The 19873-nt window shown below is 40.1% G+C and overlaps 4 protein-coding genes across 4 annotated transcripts in view; 2 read left to right on the forward strand and 2 right to left on the reverse strand.

The window, feature by feature from the left end:
* LOC134811756 (uncharacterized) overlaps positions 1 to 8369 on the forward strand; it is a 34739-nt gene extending 26370 nt beyond the window's left edge. The window contains exons 5-7 of the mRNA XM_063818804.1: positions 3421 to 3568; positions 3721 to 3846; positions 7690 to 8369. Coding sequence (XP_063674874.1) covers positions 3421 to 3568; positions 3721 to 3846; positions 7690 to 8159 — 744 coding nt within the window. The 3' untranslated portion in view covers positions 8160 to 8369. The remainder of the gene's footprint in view (positions 1 to 3420; positions 3569 to 3720; positions 3847 to 7689) is intronic.
* LOC134811746 (tektin-B1-like) overlaps positions 3961 to 19873 on the forward strand; it is a 74764-nt gene continuing 58851 nt past the window's right edge. The window contains exon 1 of the mRNA XM_063818793.1: positions 3961 to 3992. The gene's annotated coding sequence lies outside the window, so the exon portion shown is untranslated. The remainder of the gene's footprint in view (positions 3993 to 19873) is intronic.
* On the reverse strand, positions 8666 to 13603 carry LOC134813031 (protein TEX261-like). The gene is made up of 6 exons (XM_063820700.1): positions 11968 to 13603; positions 11801 to 11880; positions 11475 to 11628; positions 11227 to 11294; positions 11005 to 11098; positions 8666 to 10524 (listed from the first exon to the last, which is right to left on the reverse strand). The coding sequence occupies exons 1-6, from the start codon at positions 12038 to 12040 to the stop codon at positions 10499 to 10501; spliced, it is 495 nt and encodes a 164-aa protein (XP_063676770.1). The 5' UTR covers positions 12041 to 13603; the 3' UTR covers positions 8666 to 10498.
* On the reverse strand, positions 12457 to 13575 carry LOC134813021 (NAD-dependent protein deacetylase sirtuin-2-like). Its single transcript, XM_063820689.1, has one exon. The coding sequence runs from the start codon at positions 13573 to 13575 to the stop codon at positions 12457 to 12459; it is 1119 nt and encodes a 372-aa protein (XP_063676759.1).

Raw genomic sequence — 19873 nt, forward strand, 5'->3', positions numbered from 1 at the left:
GATACACATTACTTTGATTAAACTCATGCTGATCACAATACAGTACAGGGAAATGGGTAACACGGCTTGCAGTCGCAGCTGCGACTCCTCGCTGGGGATGATGATTAATCACTCTACACTCGACTGTCACGTGACTTTTTCAACCCGTTCTCTAGCTGGCCCTGAAAGACTATTCGAAACCCTAACCCTCTAGTCTGATTCCAACCCTGACCCTAACCCAATCCATAACAAAAGCATATGCTGAAACCCTAACCCTAACGAGAAATTAGACTAACTTCCTTATACGGTCATATCACGTGATCGAGACAGTTTTTCGCCAATATCTCGTCAGGGGAGCATTTTAACCCTATGTCATGGGGGGTGATTCGGAATCAGCGTCCGAAAATACATCGATTGAAGTTGGTTTCAACTGTCGTGAGCCCTTTTAGAACAATCTCGAAGATCGACTGTAAAGTGATTTAGCACGCTCGCCTCGCTGGCGTTACCTGAGGACCCCAGGCTATTATGTTCATTAACAATTAACCCCAAATCCGCCGAATAAAGATTTGGCGGAATGACAGGCTGAGCGCGGCCCAGTAACGCTGGCGGTAATATTTCAATGAACAAGAATTAAGAAAAAGCTTTTTCTCTAGAGAATTTAAGAAAAAGAGAATTTTATTTGCCACAGAATAATCAATACATATAATATACTTCAAAAAAAAACTTCAAAATATATTGTTAGTTCATCTATCGTTCATAAGATGGGGTACTCTCAATAATCAAGTACATGAGTACCCGACCCGCCGCGCCACGCAAGCACCACACTGCAATTGAAATTGGAGATGTAAGCATAATGGGCGCGGGGGCGCCGCGCACGTGGACGCACCAAATTTTTCGGACAGTTGTGAAAGCCCAATTGGAAGGTCTTCGCCAATTTCCAGAATGATCTCATTTAAGGAACTGAAGATAAATCCGATTTATACGACAAAAATGGTCAAATTTGGACGAATTTGGTCAAATTACGCGACTTTTACAGCTACTTTTGCTCCAAAAGCCGCGCACCATCAAATATGGCACCTAGGCGAAACTTGACCATTGTTAATGGTCTGACCCGGCGCGCGCTACTTCGTAGCACTTGTGACTTGCCATCGGGCCATTACATAACATTTCGAGAAGAAAGCGGCGCGCGCTACTTCGAAGAAATTTAGACGAGTAACATCCGTCAAGGCGAAACTCACTGATCTTTCCAAAAAGGTATAACAAATTTGGTATTGTGAAAATTCTCACAGTCTCTAGAAAACAGTGGTACAAAATTTTTTAAAATCCAAGCAACTTTATTTTTATCGTGCACCCCCTATAAAAAGAAACCTAGCCAGAGTGGAAGTCGGTGCCCTCATTAAATTTTTGGAGAAAATCGCTCGCGCTCGCCAAAATTTGTTGGACCAGGACGATGTCCTAGCCTGGCAGCTCATTGCGCGTCGCAACGAGCTTCGTTGTTCGTCGACGTGCGACGAGCAACGAGAAAAATTGCGTGGCGCGTCGGGTGGCACATCTTAACGGGTGATACGCGTATAAATTTCGGTCGCTGACGTACAGCGAACATCACAGCTGCGAGTGGCGTCAGCTAGTAGGATTTAATCCTACAATGCAAGGCACATCGCGTTTATCTAGCTAACCAGGTGCTTTCGCGCCGCTGCGGGCGCGCTTGTTCCACAAGTCATTTCCGGCGGTCGCACGCTACTGCAAGCGAGAGGGCTATACCATATACTTAGAGCAACACATCGCGCCACAAGCCAAATATTTATCAACATCTTGACTAGCTACGCGGTCCTTTTCCGCATGCGCTCGCGCTGTGCTCAAAAATTGACGTCGTCAATCAATCAACATCAAGATTTTAGTTTTACATTTGACCTTTATGTCAAAAAATCTTTGAATTTTCAATCGGTGGTCGATGTTACCTGAGGACCTCAGGCTTCGTCCTTACTTCGTCACAGGACGATCGGAGCTCGAAGAGCGTAGAGAGTGCTGGCTGGCGTCGTCCTGTGATGGTCGACGTATTTTTGCTTGCTGGGATCCGGCCGAATGACGCCACATGCAACGTGTAGGGTAAAACTAAAAACGCTTCCCTATATGAGATAATATGACAAAAATTGTTTTGGTCACGTGACCAGTCAATGACATTGATATTTCGCTGCGGACGGTTTGGTGGAGGGTTAGGGTCAACGTTTATACATTATAGGGTCAAAGTTAGGACTAGAGTTGTACACTATTGACATTGTGAGGGTAATGGTTAAGGTTTATCACTAGCGACCTTTTCATCTGACCACAATATTGCAAAATGCTATGTTGTATGTCACGTGACAAATTTAGCCGAGGGTCGGAAGTCGGAGGTCGGAAGTCAGTGGACTCTGTTGGAGTCCGGCGGACTCCGCCAAGCTCCGCCGGACTCCGCCGGATTCAAGTCTGGCGGAGAGGTCCGGTGGAGTCCGCCAAGCACTCCGCCGGAGTCCGCGGCGGACCGGAGTCCGCCTAGTGGCTTAGTCCGCGGCGGACACTCCGCCGAGCCGCCGCGGAGCCGCTCGGAGTCCGCGGCGGACTTTAAAGTCCGCTCGGAGTCCGCCAAAATGTACTCGAGTCCAGTGTAAATACATTTGGCGGAGCACCGCCGGAGTCCGCTCGGAGTCCGCTCGGAGTCCGGCGGCTCCGCCGCGGACTCTACTCCGCGACGGATAGTGCCTTCACCGAAGATATGCGTCAGCGTAATTCAAATGCACGAAACTTAAACAATTTTACTATCAATTTGGTGAGAACCTCGCGAATTAGTCATAATTAAGATTTAAGGATAACCCTGGCCTTGACTTCAAGCAAAGATGATTGTTTTCATTAATCTCTGTACAATTATGACGGTCCATGATAATGGATCTATAATTTAATTTTAATCCTGTGTAAAAATCCTGTGTAAAAAATCCTGTGTAATCCAATCACATATGCAATGCTAACTAAGACATAGCTACTTGAATAAATAATTATAACTCGTGCAAGTCCGAAATGGGCCGTGTGCTGCTTCTAGGAAGTACATATGACAGTGCATATCAGCACACTGTTGGCTTTCTTAGAGACCTGATGAGAACCAAGCGGAAATCATGATTGCCTGGTAAGCAAGTTCACACTCATTCCGAATGGCGGTAGACTTTACAGCTACACTGCAGCTTACACTGTAGTGGGAATCGCGTCACTGATATCCTCCGAGCATAATTACCAGGATAAATCCTGTACCAATCACAGCTTGGTGACCTGGCCTGCCTGCCTCAGACGGGGTTTGAACCCCGGTCTTCCGCTTGGGAGGCGAGTGAATTACCACTACACCACCCGGCCGACTCGAAATGATTAGTATTGCCTTAATTCTGACCAACTCGGTATTGATACTCCGAACTCCTGCAGTTATTTCCTGCACTGAGTGGTGACAAGGATTATAATTACCAGTACGACCCGATACAGGCAGGATGTTTTCAGACACTCATATTCTCTTCGACTTCGGATCTTCTTTTGGCGGGCGGGCTGTACATCATATGTCCAGTTATTGCCATAGGTAGGTTGCAAAATCGGCTGTCCTATTTTAATTTATAATCGACTGAACTATTAATGGCTAGATCCAGAGTTATGAATAGTACTGGGCTACTTTGTTAGCCTATGTTATTACTTTAAAACTCCACACAGTGAAACATAAAACAATAATTGCAGCTGTCAGATACATGCATCTTCTAATAAACGAGGACGATAGAAGAAATTTGGCGGCAACTATCTCAAGACGGCTATTTGATACACCAACCATTGGCGTTAGAAACTACCGTACTCCTGCTTCTATCGGTAAGATTACGGATTATTGAGCGAAGAAACATTCTCGCTTATCAATCATACTCTAACATGGATAGTGGATACTATCTTCCCTTACAATAGCTCAAAACATGAATCATTTAATACTTTCAACACTACTATATAACAAATAATTTGAGGTATGACAATGGAAAGTCCGCTACGATGATAACAAACAGCGGTGAAGACAAGACAGCAGAAACAGAGAGTGTACAGCTACCAGACACCTGTGATCCGGAGATATCTCAACACCTGTCTTCTGAAGGTATTGCTTATGTTACACCTGTTGTTTCTCTGTTATGTGGAATCTGTCCCAAAGATCTTATATCAGAACCTTGTAGCATTCAATGTGATTCCTGTAAAACATTTTTCCATCCTAAATGTCTTGGTAAGTCTGCACCAGTGGACAGTGAACGGTGGGTTTGTCAGAAATGTAGGGATAATGTAGAGAACCAGCAGATCATTGATGCTCCTGACGAGGAAAATGATATCTGTTATAACTGTCCCGTATGTAGGAGTGTTGTGGGGGATTCGGATAAGGCATTGGGTTGTGATGGCTGTGAAGAATGGTTCCATGCACCTTGTTTGTTTATCAGTGAAACCGAGTACGCTGAGATGGATAATGAAGAGATATGGTTTTGTGATACTTGTCAAGCAGTGAAAGCAAACAAAATTAATTGGGGCTCAATGGTTGGTGAAGAGTTGATAGCTGAGAAAGTCCAAGCTGTTTATCAAGAGATGGTGACATGGAGAAAGAATCTTTTCCTAGTTCCCAGAGGTAAATCAGGTAGCGACTTTATAAAAGAACTGACTCGGCTCATCCTCTTATTTGCAGATGCTACCAAGTGGGAAAGGCTATCGTTCGCACTGGTTCATATCTTCTTGCCAATCATGTTGCAAAAACCGTCAAGCAAGTCAAAAGCAAGAGACCATGTAACATATCTCACCAAGCGTTTGGTTAAATGGAAAAATGGAGAACTTGACGATCTAATGATGGAGTGCAGGAGTATTCAGAAAGCCTTGGTGCAGCAACAAAAAATCAGCGAGGAATCCAGGAAGAAGAGTTTCTGCCGACTAATGCTTCTTGGGAAAGTTAAACAAGCCACCAAATTTGTTGACAGTTCCAATGACACCTTAGGAGTTCACAGCCTAACAGCAAACATTAAACAGGTCCTTGGGGAGAAACACCCTCCAGCTGTTAAAGCAGATCCAGTTGTTCTGCACCCTCACAGTACTCCTCCACCTCAGGAAGTGATATTTGAGAGGATCGACGCAGAGACTGTCAAGAGGGCTTGTTTATATTTGGATGGATCAGGCGGCCCAACACTAACGGACTCAGATTTGTGGAAGCATATCATCTGCAGCGAATCATTTGGCAAAGCATCAGTGACACTTGCTGAGTCTATAGCAATTGTTGCAAGGCGCCTTTGTAGAGAAGATATCCATCATAGCTGTCTGAAAGAGTTCACTGCATGCAGATTAATCCCTCTTGATAAAGGCCAGGATAAGAACGGGAAACCTGGTGTAAGACCAATTGGAATCGGCGAGATATTGCGCAGAATCATTGGAAAAGCAGTTATAATGTCTTTCAAAACTGATATACAATATGCTGCTGGCCCACTGCAGACCTGTGCAGGGCTCAAATCAGGAATAGAGGCTTCCATTCATGCAATGAGACAGATCTGGGAAGACAGTGACACTGAAGCAATACTACAGGTTGACGCTGATAATGCGTTCAATCGTCTTAATAGAGAAGCAGCCCTTCACAATGTTCATGAGATCTGTCCTCCGCTCTATCAGTATCTAAAGAACCACTACCAAAAGCCAGCAGACCTGATCATTAATACTACCGAGGACCACTACCAACTTAAGTCTGAGGAAGGTTCAACTCAGGGAGATGTAGCAGCAATGGCATTCTATGCGTTAGGGATCAAGCCTCTAGTTGATGACCTAGCCACAGCCTCCAAGCCCAGTGTTTGCAAACAGTCTTGGTATGCAGACGACAGTAGTGCTGGTGGAAAGATTGAAGGTATTAAGTTATGGTGGGATACGCTGTTGGAGCAAGGACCAAAGTATGGATATTACCCAAAAGCCAGTAAGACCGTCCTGATTGTGAAGAATAGCGAGGACCTAGATCTTGCGCAGAAAGTATTCTCAGGCACTGGTATTAAAATTGAGTCTGAAGGAGAACGCCATTTGGGTGCAGCAATTGGCAGCGAAGCTTTTAAGAACAAATATGTCTCAGATAAAGTCTATAAATGGTGTCAGGACATCAAGCTGTTGTCATCAATTGCTGTTGAGGAGCCCCAAGCTGCTTTGACTGCATATACTAAGGGAATTTGTCACCGGTGGACGTTCATTCAGAGGACCATCCCGGGTATAAGTCACTTGTTTCAACCATTGGAGGATTGCATCAGAACAGATTTTATTCCAGCAATCTTGGGTAAGAACGTATCAGACTTGGACCGCTCCATATTTGCATTGCCAGTCAGACATGGTGGCCTAGGTATCTCCAACCCAGTTGAAAACTGCAATAGAGAATTCACAGCCTCAGTCACCATCACAAAAGACCTCACAGACCTCATTATCAACCAGCAAAACACCCTTGAACATTACAACATGTCAATTCAAAATGACACTATAAAAAGTCTCAAGGCAATCAAGGAGAAACACTTATTTACGGTTAGCAAATCAATAGAGGACAGTGTAAGAGATCCCAACCTAAAGAGATCTCTCCAGTTCATCAAAGAGAAAGGTTCAGGATGTTGGCTTACTGCACTTCCATTGAAGAGATTTGGCTACTCCCTGAACAAGATTGAGTTCCGTGATGCTCTATACTTGCGTTATGGTTGGGAGATCCCTAACACCCCATTTCACTGTGCTTGTGGAGAGAGAAATAATGTGAATCACACACTTATATGCAAGAAAGGTGGCTATGTTTCTATGAGACACAACAACATCCGCGATCTAAATGCAGAGCTGCAGCGTGAAGTATGCAGAGATGTAGTGACTGAGCCAGCATTGATACCCCTTGATAATGAAGAAATTGTTGGTACCAATGCTGATAGAGCTGCACCTGATGTATCCTCACGAGGTCTCTGGAGCACATTTGAACGAACATTCTTTGATGTCTGTGTTACCCACCCCAACTCACCCACATATGTCAAAAAAGATATGGAACAGATCTATAAAGCTCATGAAATGAGGAAAATGAAAAAGTACAACAACAGAATCATCCAGGTGGAAAAAGGCACCTTTACCCCACTTATATACTCAACAAATGGCGGATGGGGTCCACAAGCCACAAGATACCACAAGAGACTCGCTGAAAAACTATCCCAGAAGAGAGGAGAAGACTATGCGGCTATTATGTGTTACATGCGCACAAGGATTAGATTCTCAATCCTCAGGAGCACCCTGATAGCGGTCAGGGGTGAGAGAGGGAGACGGCAATCGTATACATTGCCAGTCAGTGTAACTTCGTTTAACTTGATACCTGCCACCATGGACTATGAATGTTTCTAGACACTATCGTTTTGATATTGAGATATTGGTATCTCAGATCACGTGTACATCGTTCCTTTTTTTATGACACAGTAATTTATTGACACTCACAGCTATAATTTTAATCATTGAATCAGTATTTTTATCTATTAACTTATTACATATTTGTGCTCTGCTTTAGCATCACTTGACTATTTAAAAAAATTGTTTGTTCAGGCCATGACCTTATAGTCAGCTAGTTGGCCATTACTATATTATGTGTATATTGTTTGAATATTCTTTCTCCATTTTACTAAGTTATTGAAATGTGACGAAATTCACTAATCATTTCAGGATTTATGGGTTTGCTAACGGCGTGTCCTTGGCTGCTGTACAAGATAACCAAAGCTGGAGAAAACAACGAGCACCCTCGTTTACTAGTAGAGCTGCTCCAACTCCTTCTCTCCCTCAGTTCCGTCCTTGTTCCTGGCATCTACCTCGCCACTGTACCCACCTACTTCAGACAAGTCTTCTCACAAGACAGGTTCCCTTATCTTTATAAAATTGGTTTCGGCAGGAAGATCCCAGTTCGGAACAGCAGTAAAAGGCGGCAGTTTAGAAGGGATATTTTAGAGAAGCCTATAACTACGATTCAGGAGGAGGAGGAGAGCGAGGAGTACATTGAACTTCCGGCTGTGACTATTACAATTCAGGGGAGTAGTCCTAAGTCTCAGCAACGGAAAGTTGAGGATGGAATAACTTTTAAGAATGGCCATGCTTCAGTCAATGGGTCTGAAAATGTTGAGTTGATACCTTCTGTATAGCTCAAAGGATCCTATTATTAGATATGGTTACTTAATGAACTATATCACCAGGCACTGACACTTTTTATCTGTAGTCAGCACATCTAATTCTGTGTTTCAATCTACAAGGGAACAATATTGAAATAGTCATTGGCTATCTTGTATGGGACAGACAATGTCTTGAGGAAATGTTTCATCATTGATTGAATGAATTCGTAATGAAGTTTTAAATGTTTTATTAATCCTTCTCATCTATTGATTGATTGAAAGCCCCTCGTAAGGGGATTGTCTCTAATGGAATAATTTATTGTTTACATCATAGTCAGTTAAAAATAAAAACCCTAATTGGCACTCCTGAAAACATAACTACAAGAAAATATATCAAAACTAAATAGAAAAATGAGGTCAAATGTAATAAATCGTAACAAACTGCAAATTATTGGAATATACATTTTGAATTCGTTATTTAATGGCACGCAGCAAATTATAAAAAATGTAATAAAAGTTAGGCAAAAGTTTTGTTCGCTAATCAAATTTACAATGGGTTTAAGTTTCAAATTAATTTCACTGTACAGATTATTTTAAAATTACAGATTATAAACATAGCATTGATTAGGTTTGGTAAAAAAGTGATAGGAATTGAAAAACAAATTAGAAACTCAATTCTGGACGTTGGAATTCTTTTGAACCCGCTTGAATAGTCAAAACTGTGAAATTCGGTACAAGAAAGTTCATATTCAATGTTCATATTTGAATGTTTCACATAATCCCATAATCAATCAATCATTATGATAATCATGTTTCAATTTTTGTGATTTTCCATTTTTAAATTTTATCCGAGAAATGTAATTTCCAGTACCTTCAACCTTAATTGTTATCATGCAATGCATGGTTAACCGTTAACAGACAAATCCCAGTGAAATTTTGGTCCAAGAAAGTTAATATTAGAATATTTTCTACCGAGCGTGCTAAATCACTCTACACTCGAACTTCGAGATAATTCCAAATTACTAACTGATGTATTTTTGAACGCTGATTCCGAGTCACCCCACACGACATAAGGTTAAGAAGCTCTCCTGGTGAGTTATCAGCGAAAAACTGTCCCGATCACGTGACATGGCCTGATTTCTCGTTAGGGTTTTAGCATCTAGGCTTCAGTTAGGGATTGGGTGGGGTTGGAGTGGAGTGTTAAGGTTTTGAATAGTCTATCACGGCCATATAGAGGACGTGATTAAGTAAGTCACGTGTAGAGTGATTAATCATCATCCTATTTCTACGGTAGTACATTTTGGCGATTTCCCATTTTTAGAAGCTTTCTCCGGGAATCTAACTTTCAGTACATAAATTGTATCTTATGCTATCTATACTTAACTGGCTAATTGGTCGGCAGAGAGTAATTTGGTCAAAACTAATATTCAGAACTTAAAATTTCATATCTAAGTGTTCCAAAATATCCCATTTTGGTGATTTTTAATATTTTACTGCTTTCGCCGGCTATAACTTCCAGTAGCTTAATTTTGTGTTATGCCATCCATAGTTAACTGACATATTGGTCAGAGGAGCAATTAATTCGGTCAAAGGAAAGTTTATATTTAAAAGTTTCCCTTTATGTCTCATTTTGTTGATTTTCAATTCGATCTGCTCCAATTATTCAGTCGTGTCTTGTGCCATCCACAGTGAACTCACTAACTGATCACGAAAAAATTCATTTAAAACAGTGGACACGATTAAAGTAAACTGGACTGATTCCGAGTATTACTAGCACAGATACGACTTAGATGTGATTGAGTCAGCTAGCGTATACGTAATCAGGACGTACGTGCGCGGCTCGACTAATCGATTTATTGCGTGGGATACCTTTTACTTACATCTAAGCGTGTTCCAAAATAGACCAATCACGGAAGTCCGTTAGCCACAAATTGCCAGCGTCACATTCGAACAGAAAATGGATATATCGAACACAACTTTTGGACAAGACAATCTATCGATTACCAATACATCGTTGGAGAGTAACCGCTAAATTAATAGTACATTTCTCCCTAGAACATTACATTAACATTGGTAAGTGGAGAATTAACAAATCTTTTATCTCCAAAACAAGGTCGAAATTCTCAATTATAAATATTACAATCCGGTATAACAATATAAACTTTAAGACAAAAAACAAAAAAAGAACTTAGAAGACTTAAAAATATCGCACCCAAGAACAATTTCAAATTTTTACCAAGCTTCAAGTCTTTTATCATAAACTCTTAAAATCTTGATCTGTTAAATATGTTGTATCGCTTTACTGTGTAGCAAAAAATCTTCATTTTCTAAATTTAGCTCTTTTTCTTTAGTTAGTTTGGTGGTGCAGGAGATCACAGAAAGTTGCTGCCCCGAGAATCTGAAATGGTTTTAATCCGTAAGATTTTTGTCAAGACACCTAATCATCAGAGAATGTCAAAATTAGTGAAATTTTCTTAATTTTATTATATATAATTATTCATGAAGAGGGTATAGACAGTGGCGTAACGAAAGGCCCTGCTGACCCCGCTGTGCAGGGGGGCGCCGTCTTAGGGGGGCGCCAAATCGTCGTTTGAATGTGGGACAATTTCGAAAACTTAACTAAAGTACTAGCAAAACTGCGCGTTTTGCTCTAGATACACACTTTTTTAGAGATTTTACCGGCGTATTCTTTAAAATCACCTAATTTGTTCAATTTAAGGGAGGGGCACCAAAAGGGGAGGGGGCGCCAACAGGGGGGCGCTTTTTTCGGCAGGGGGGCGCCAACAGGCAACGTTACGCCACTGGGTATAGAACCAGGAATACAAAGTTTATACAGATAATATTACTGCGAACATATTAAAATATAAATGAAACTTACTAGAAGAAGTAGGAAGTATATTTTCTCCGGCTACCAGGCCCAAGATTAACTGTATCGGAACTAGCCACACACATATTGTGAAGTAGGCAATTATCTGTGGATTGAAGACATGTTACTATCTTTTGTTAGGATGTGTTTTGGCAATTCATCAGGTCTCGTATCTGATCCTTTAAAAAAATGTATGTCTCAGAGGCTACAGAGAAGAATTTTTGTACAATGTACCTGTGAGAAGGAGAGGAATCTATCTTTGAAGAACCAGTATGCTGTCACGTGGTTTAATATCATACACACTGAAACCAGGATGTTAGATAGCCAATATCTTTTAGATAAACAAAGAATTTAAATATCATTTAATACCATCTCGTTCAGAGGATCGTGATTAGAGAAATTACTCTAATTTTATTGAAAAATTAGTTAAATTAATAAACTAACGATACACCCAGTACTTAAAAAGTTTAATATTTTCTAACCGATAAGACCCATAAAAGAAGGAGATACCATCTCGATGTTAGGGAACTGTTCAATGACTTGCCAAGCCATGATAAAAGTTAGAATACCCAGGATTAGGTTTAGTGTTCCTGTACCCTCGAACAGAAACATAGTAAGATAAGCTCCCACCACTGCCTGAAAAGTGACGTCATTCAGCAAATACTTTCAGGAGATTTAATACTGGTAACACTTCTCTAAGATGTATGAAATTCTTTGAGCTGAAATGTTGTAGTGTCTAGAGGAATAAGTTTCAACAAAACTAGAACTTCTTTATAATTTAATAAAAGTAATTATTTAATTTACTCACGATGTTACTCCATTTAAAAAAGCTTCTAGAGATCGACGTGTAATCTTCTATAACTTCAGTTATGTAGAATAATCCCGCCGCTAAGAAATAATTGTATATATTGCAATGGTTTACATTATTAATATACAACACACAAGATTCTCAGAATAATAAGCAAGATAACTTACCTATACAGACTGTGGCAAAGAGGATTTCCAGAAAAAAAGCGATCCAATGAAGGATAGCGAAAGCCCAGCCCATCGGTACAGCTATCTCTGTGGTTAGGAATAATCATATCACATTCATGATTTAGATCGTGCAATATTACATATGCTAAATATGTTATATGAAGGATAATTTCCGTCTGAAATTTTGTTCCAAATTTGTCATTAAACAGTAAATTAGTGTTCAGTATAGTAGGGACTGTTCAATACTAGAATGAAATTTTTCTGCTTTCGATAGAAATCTTCAAATACTGTAGTATCTAAGTATCAGCTTTAATTGGCCCTTGGAAAACACAAACATTTCAGGGCCAATATAAACTGACAGAAACTATATTAATAAATATCAATAAAAAAACAGCACTCAGCAGTTCCCCAATAACTTAGAAGCACATTAAAATACAAAAATACAGATCATAAAAGCGCTCAACAGTCACCACCCGTGACCCAGTTATGTTATCTAAGTTTAGGCAGAGGTTTGCTCCTCTGATCCTCATCTCTGACCATACCCAGTCTCTCCTGAATCTCCCGTCTTGTGGGCAGCAGGGCAGTGTCACTTTCCATCACATACTTAACATCCCTGTCCCACTGCAAATAACTGCTCAGAGATAAAATACCCAGATCTGTGTTGCCCTCCCACAACACGTCCCGGTATGCGTTCTCGGAATTAAAATCAAAATTTACGTTCAAATCCATGACGTCGGTGTCGTTTGTAATGTCTGTGTCGTGGATAATGAGACGTGGCACGTCCCATGGAACGTGTTTTGGGATCTCACAGAATGGGGCCGTGAGAAGGTCTGATCCTATGACAATGAGCAGGTCACAGTTCTCAGCATCCACATCAGCTTGTCTGAATATGGAGCTGGAACACTCGTGGTACCACCTGATGTCAGGAGCTGTTTTGTGGAAACATTTCGAACAGTTCGGGAATTGAAACATTTCCATTCGCTCCTTCAACCAGAGCAGGTCGTATGCTGTTTCACACGCCCTGTTTTCACATCGCCAGGTCAAGAATGAACCATAGAACTCTATTAACTTATCAGATCTGATCCCACAAACCTTCTCTAAGTTGTCGATGTTCTCTGTCCAATTTCTAAGTAACAGCCCTTTCTCTTGAAGTGTTCTTATGAAATAATGTGCATACGTTGGCCGATGGTTTCCAGGCCACAAACCCTGCACAAAACGAAGCATTCCGTACGGCAGAAGAGAAAAATGGTATTTTTCAAACAATTGTTTGGCGTCCTCCTTCTCCGTCCACCCCTTCTCACCCATCAGCTTCCTAGCCTCAATACCCCCTAGCTTCCTATAGTTAGGAATACCAGCAGGAGCAGATATCCCGTGTCCAGATAACACTAGAATGTTCTGACACTCCGCTGTCATCATGTATTTAGCTACACCCTTTAGTGAAAGTTCTGTGAGACGTGGTCGTCCTGTTAGTGAGAGTGGGAATTCTGGTTCACGGACCGTCACTGCAGAGGACTGGAGCAAGTCCACTTGTTTTTCGTGGCCGAATAGTTTGAATATTGTCCGGACATTTTGGGGAGGTTTCTTCGAGTTTACTACGATGCGAAACATTGCACGTATACATTCACGAATCTGAGCTGAAGCCGAGGGAGTGGATTGAGTTTGGATTACGATAGAATATTTTTAAGTGATGAACATTGAACAATCTATCCTCAATGTCACAATTCAATTAAATTTTATAATTGGAATTCGGATCAAGAACGCTATTCAGTAAAATTATTGACACAGCGATATGGAAATTGAAAGAGAGTAAAACTACCTTATTTTGTAAGTAAGATAATTAAATAAATAAATAATGACAATATGATATAGGTTAATTATTTTAATACAATTTAAAATATCTGATATTTGTTACATTTCTATACGTTATTCTATTTACATTCATCTAAAAAACATTCTAAAAGTCTTTTACCCACTTGTATAACATATATTAATAAATTCTGAATAAATACATAATTAAAAAAGTTGGTCATGATGCACAGAAATTTAAAGTGTTTTCCAAAACACAACTTGTAAATTGTAAAGTTATGTAAGTGTGACGTCATGGAAATTACTGTTTGTCTTAATATATTGTGTTAAAATCATATAAAACTATCTGTACTACGGTCAAATTAATGAAATGGTCACACGATTTGGTAATTTAGATAATAAATAAGATTAAGATACTTTCATGCTATATAATAAGAGGCTGGAACAGTTATATCAAGATCAGTTTAACATCGTCTCTACACAATTGTGATTAAAAAACTGAAAGACTGAAGAATTAAAACTGGATTTCATTAATCCCGAACGAAACTCCAGATTTTAGAACCTCTTCATTTAACTTTAAAGAACAAATCATCAAGTAACGTGTCCTCCTCCTGCGCAGACTGTTCCATCTCATCAATCAGCGAGATTAGTCTATCACCGTACCTCTTCACTCCATTTTGTGATCTTTTAACTACCTGCTCCCGGACCAGTATCACACTATCCTTAATTCTAGCAGGTTCTATCGGATGGTTCTCGTCCGCCTCGAAAGTGAGATTTGGATCAAGGGATGGGTTCACTAGCTGTCCCTCTGTCTTGTGATTGTGAACTATAACAGGTTCACTGCTCTTCACAGGCTCCCGTTCCACAGTAGATAACTTGTCACAAAGTGAGTCCAGTTTGTTGAGGAAGAGAGCCATGGAGTCCTCTACAATATCTGGCTTGCTTGCGGAGGAGTCCGAGGAATCTGTTTGTGTGTCCTTGCCGTGCTGTTCTGTTCCCTCTGTTTGTACCTGGTTCATATTGATTAGTTGGAACATCAAAATAATGAGATAACATGTATTTTATATAATACTATAACCAATCCCTCTCAGTGGCTATCATGATGCAACATTTTTTAGACTTTAAAAAATTCGAAAGCTACTTTACGAGATCAGTTCACATCATGCAATTACAGGAGCGGCCAAACGTCAGTACACATACGTTGGGGCTTATTTCAGCTTATATTCAGCGACGTCATAGGTTATCTCACGTGTGGTAGTCTAGTGAGACGCTTTAATACTTATTCCTCCACAAGACTGCGCTTAATTCCTCCACTCGTGGACACTGAGAGCTGATAATTTGCAGATATTTCCCGCAAGGGAAGCGAAGGTATTATCAGCACAGACTGCGAGTCACCTCAGACTGGCTGGCGGGAAGTTTAAAAACAAATAATAGTTGCGCACTATATATTACACACTTTATTGTATCAGCGCACGTATCACATTACACAGAAACTGGAAATAAATTATAACACAATAATACCTTTGCTTCTCCGGGCTACGGGTGATAATTTCCGACAGCTTGCTGTAGGGAATTTGCGGCCAGAAGAAGCGAAGGTATTATTTGTTATAATTATTGACGGTGGCTCGTGTAAGATGTGTAATGTGATACGTGCGCATGATACAATATAGTGTGTAATATATAGTGCGCCAATGTTATTTGTTCTGAAACTTCCCGCCAGCCAGTCTGAGGTGACTCGCAGTGCAGTATGTGCTGATAATACCTTCGGTTCCTTGCGGGAAAAATCTGAAAATTTTCAGCTCTCAGTGTCGACGAGTTTTAGTGCATATAATTCCCGGAAATAGTTATAATATAATAATAGCTTGGCTATTGAGTGCTGAGCGCGATAATCCCGACAGAGCTTAGCTGGAGGGAACGCGCGGGCACGAAATTGCCAAGCTTTATGTATTATAATATTTTTCCGGTTCCCGTGGAAGGGGTGTAATCGATACGTGCGCATGGATACAATATAGTGTCTAATATATAGAACGCCAGTGTTATTTGTTTTTACAACTTGCCGCCAGCCAGTCTGAGGTCTATGCTGATATTACCTTGGCTTTCCTTGCGGAAAAATGGTGCCCAAATTAATCCAGCTCCTCCGGTGTCCCCCCCCCCCCGGAGTTTTAAGTGGGATATCATTTTCCCCGGAAAGGGGTTTTTTTTAATAACAAATAAAGACCTTGGATTCTTTACTCCCGGGGACCCCGCCGGTTTTCACCCCTCAGCAAGCCGTGTCGGGAATTAAATCGCCCCTCAAAAAAACCAAGGTAATTACTTGGGATTTATAAATGGCCCCGAGCCTCAAGGGGTGTCAGGCCATTTTGGAAAAATATTTCTATAATAGATTTTAATTGTGTAAAACGCTAAACCAGGTTCCCCCCCCCCGTTGGAATTTAGTCCCCATAAACCTTGGGCCGTATTTTTTATTGTGCCCCCCTGGCACGGCTAAAAGCCGCCTGTTTCTGGTTAAAAAGACCAGAGGTTTTGAAAAGTAAACAGGGGGTTAAACCTCCGGAGGGTTAGGGGGAATTATTCCTTTTATTGAAAAATTTTAACCCTTCAAAATCAATGCCATAGTTTTGGAGTACCCGCCCTATCTTTTGCCTTGCCCAAAAGTGCCAAGCAAAAATGTTTCCCCCGGTGTACCTCAGATAAGTAAATTAAAACCACAGGATGGGTTTTGTTAAACCTTTGGCGGAGACAGAATTTTAAAGACGACCCAAGTAAATCGTTTTTTAATAGTTTTTAAACTTGTAGTTATTTAAATTGTTGACCTACAGTTTTTATTTTTCAACCACGTGTAAACCGCTTGATTGTCCTATTTTTAATAACAACACCTAAGAAAGCCCCTGTTGTCAACAGGGAGGGAAGCAATAGTATTTTTTGGATAGTTTAGTTTACCCTTTGCCATTGTGGCCTGATTGGATCCCCGCAAAGTGATGTATTTATTCCCAAAATTGATATAAATAAGCCCCTTAATCTAAAATTACGGGTAAACTTTAACGTTTTTGATTTTTTCAATCCTTAGAAATTGTATTTTAAAAAACCACGATATTTTTATTTAAATTTAAAAAACCCGGGCCTGTCACTAAAAATGTACGTTTTACAAGAAATGATCTCATATCCCGTCCCCCCCAATTGTTACCATTCAACCAAATACAACATTATTTACCCTGTTATTACTATGAAATAGTGTTGGACGTTTGGAATTGTCTTCTGCCATTTGTGTGTTTTCCTATTAGTTAGTTGAAAAGATGAAAGGACTCGGAGAAGTTTTACTATTTCCTCCAAGTTTTGGTTCGAATAATCCGTTTAAGGATCCCTCAACCTTTTATTACCGTTACTCAGCTTTTGAGCTTTTTCCGTTTTTTCCGAGGCCAGCCCCCCTCCCATGGCTACTCTTCCCAACCTCTGGGAAGCAAATACTGACATGTTTCCCTGAAACAATGTACAGGTATATTATTGCCACTTAAAATGGTACAAATTGGTCCCCCAATTTGGTAAGAGGGAACTTTAGCTAAGTAGCAATATCCCATCCCGTTTACTATCCATCAGGGGGAACTTTGTAGGGGTTTTTACACGTGGGGGGGGATAATAATGGGTTTCAACTTTAGATTTGGTTCCAAATCCATGAATCCGTTTAATTAATGGGTACTGGCTTCTTATAGTTAGTCGAACAATGGGTTATAATTCACTTCAAAGAAAAAACTGCCTTAAGTCCCGTTGATGCTGTGGAAAATCTTTGTAATCTCCTTTATGAAACGTGCGGTTATTTTTCCTTTTTTTCAAGACTGAAACCTGCCCAAAAGAATTCATTCGGCAAATCCCCCCTTTTTTACATTTATAATGTTTGTTCCAATTTATCCAATAACAATGGGACAAATAATCATGGAAAAAGGCCTATATTCCCGAGGCATCTCCTTTAATTTTTTTCTTTTTTTTGTAATTAGTTTTGTCCTGTTTACGGCAACCTAGAAAAACCTGTATACCCGGTTTGCCTTTTTTTTAGTTTTAAGCCATACAAAGCTATTTAAGTTTTTGACAAGAAGACCTATCACAAAAGTATCATCCTGTTTGATTTTTTTGGGGGAAATGCCTGTGGTGGGAAATCTTCTTGGGTTTTTTCAAAAACCGATCAATAGAAAAATAGTACTATAGAAAGCCAAGACCAATCTCCCTGCAGTTAAATGCCTTGGGTTGTTTTTATTTTCCAACAGTAATGGCTGAACGAAAATTTGTTATTTTAGTTACCCTCCCCCTCCTGAAAACGAAAGTCCGAAGTACCCCAAAAGTTAAAGGGAAAAAACCCGTTGTTTATCCACCCTTCCCCCCCCCCCCCGACCCAATAATTAATAAATAATGATTGGGGGGGTAAATATGTTTCATTAAATCCTAAAATTAATATATTTTGAACAGCCTATTCTAGCAAATGAATCCCATCAATGTAACAAAAGACCTTTTAATCTGAATAAAATTAGTTATGGTAAATTTTCAATTTGAAGAAAAATAGAATAACGATGTTCAACTGTTTTTATCCGCAGGGTTAGTTGTTTACGGGAGATTCTGTAAAGAAAAAGTGGGGATAGCCCCTTGCTGTAGACGAAATGGGCCTACACAACCCGCTTTCAATGCCCTGTTGATACAATCTTATAGGTGAAGGAACTTGCTTTTACTTTTATAACTTTTGTTGTTAGAAAATTTTAGTGGCCTTTTGGGGATTTCCATTTTCCCATTAATTTGCGTTGTAATTCCTGTTTTTTCCGGAGTAGATTAAATTTATGATAGGAAACTTACAGTTCAACTAGCCTGAGTTGTAATTCTATATCTACAAGGTTTGTAAAACTTACTACAAGGGATATTATCCGAAACCCGAAAAGTGCTGATTTGGGATAAATAGATAACCAGAACGGACAAGCCCATGCGTTTGCTGTTCCATTCAGGTGGTTTTTCATATGTTACAGGAAGTCACAAAGTAAAGTTTTTTTCAAATTCCCGTCGCCCGCATTTCTCCAACCAAGAATAAATAAAAATTGTTAAAAATCTATTGGAAAAAAGCTAAAAGTTTAATTTTACCGAAATTGGAACAGGGTTTTCCCCCACCCCTAGGACCGGACACCCTCAATATCCCAGGTATCCAGCAACATGCTCCCAGTTAAAACAACGGGGGGACTTGGTCACCCCCCACACCCCCCAACCCCCCCTCTTTTTGTGGTACAAAATAAAATTCATCCCCCAGTTAAATAGAAAAGGAGGAAGCGTCTAACTCTGACTTCCCCCCCCCTGAAATGGAAACAAATTACTAAAAAACATCCTCTGTGTCCGACAGAAGTTGTTTTTTGCTTGGGGCGCTAGGCGGCCGGATTTTAAGTAAGCTTGAATTTTTTATCAGGTAATATAATATTTTTTGAGGTATTTTAAAATTTATAAACATCTTTGACATTTTTTGTGGAAATGTCCCCTAAATTGCAGTACCATTATTTTCCCCCGTGTAACAGTCCCCCCTGACTTCCTTAAATATCCGGCCTTTTTTCAGACCGAAAAACGAAGTGAAATGTATGAAAAAAAAAATATCCGGTCGAATAACCGTAACTGGCAAGAAAACCAGTGTTGGTTAAATACTTGAGTAACACCGTCACCCCGGCCAAATGTCCCCTAAAACCCTAAAGTTGGAAAATTTTTGGTTTGTATCGAAAAATGGTAAGTTGTTACAAATTATGGGTTATGGTACATTTTTTTTTACATTGCACTTTAACCGCCACCTCAATGGGGGAACAAGAGACATAATTATGAAAAGCGCAGGCCGATGAAAATAATAACACCGTAACTTTTTTGATTTGGCTCGAACCACTGGGGACCCTTACGAATTCGGATGGGGAATTGACCCCCCATTTTCCACTTTTCCTACCGCTATTTTTTTGCGCCATAACAACCGTTCGAAAAATAAGAAAGCTAATCCTGTTTTGACCCTGTAACTTAGATAATCATAATCATAATTTAATGTTGCTTTTAAGATTGGTATTTTTTTTATAACCTCCCAAGTGAACCACCGAAAAATGGGATT

The sequence above is a fragment of the Bolinopsis microptera genome, chromosome 1 (genome assembly GCF_026151205.1).
Source record: "Bolinopsis microptera isolate Bmic1 chromosome 1, MBARI_Bmic_1.0, whole genome shotgun sequence".
NCBI lineage: Eukaryota > Metazoa > Ctenophora > Tentaculata > Lobata > Bolinopsidae > Bolinopsis > Bolinopsis microptera.

Bases quoted from the DNA above. Each gene is read 5' to 3' on its own strand.
- LOC134813031 (XM_063820700.1), bottom strand. From the start codon at position 12,040: ATGGGCTGGGCTTTCGCTATCCTTCATTGGATCGCTTTTTTTCTGGAA. The intron at 11,295-11,474 runs GTTAGAAAATAT...TCCTGGTTTCAG, and splicing joins TTCTTTTATGGGTCTTATCG to TGTGTATGATATTAAACCAC. The intron at 11,099-11,226 runs GTACATTGTACA...TTCAATCCACAG, and splicing joins GATTCCTCTCCTTCTCACAG to ATAATTGCCTACTTCACAAT.
- LOC134813021 (XM_063820689.1), bottom strand. From the start codon at position 13,575: ATGTTTCGCATCGTAGTAAACTCGAAGAAACCTCCCCAAAATGTCCGG.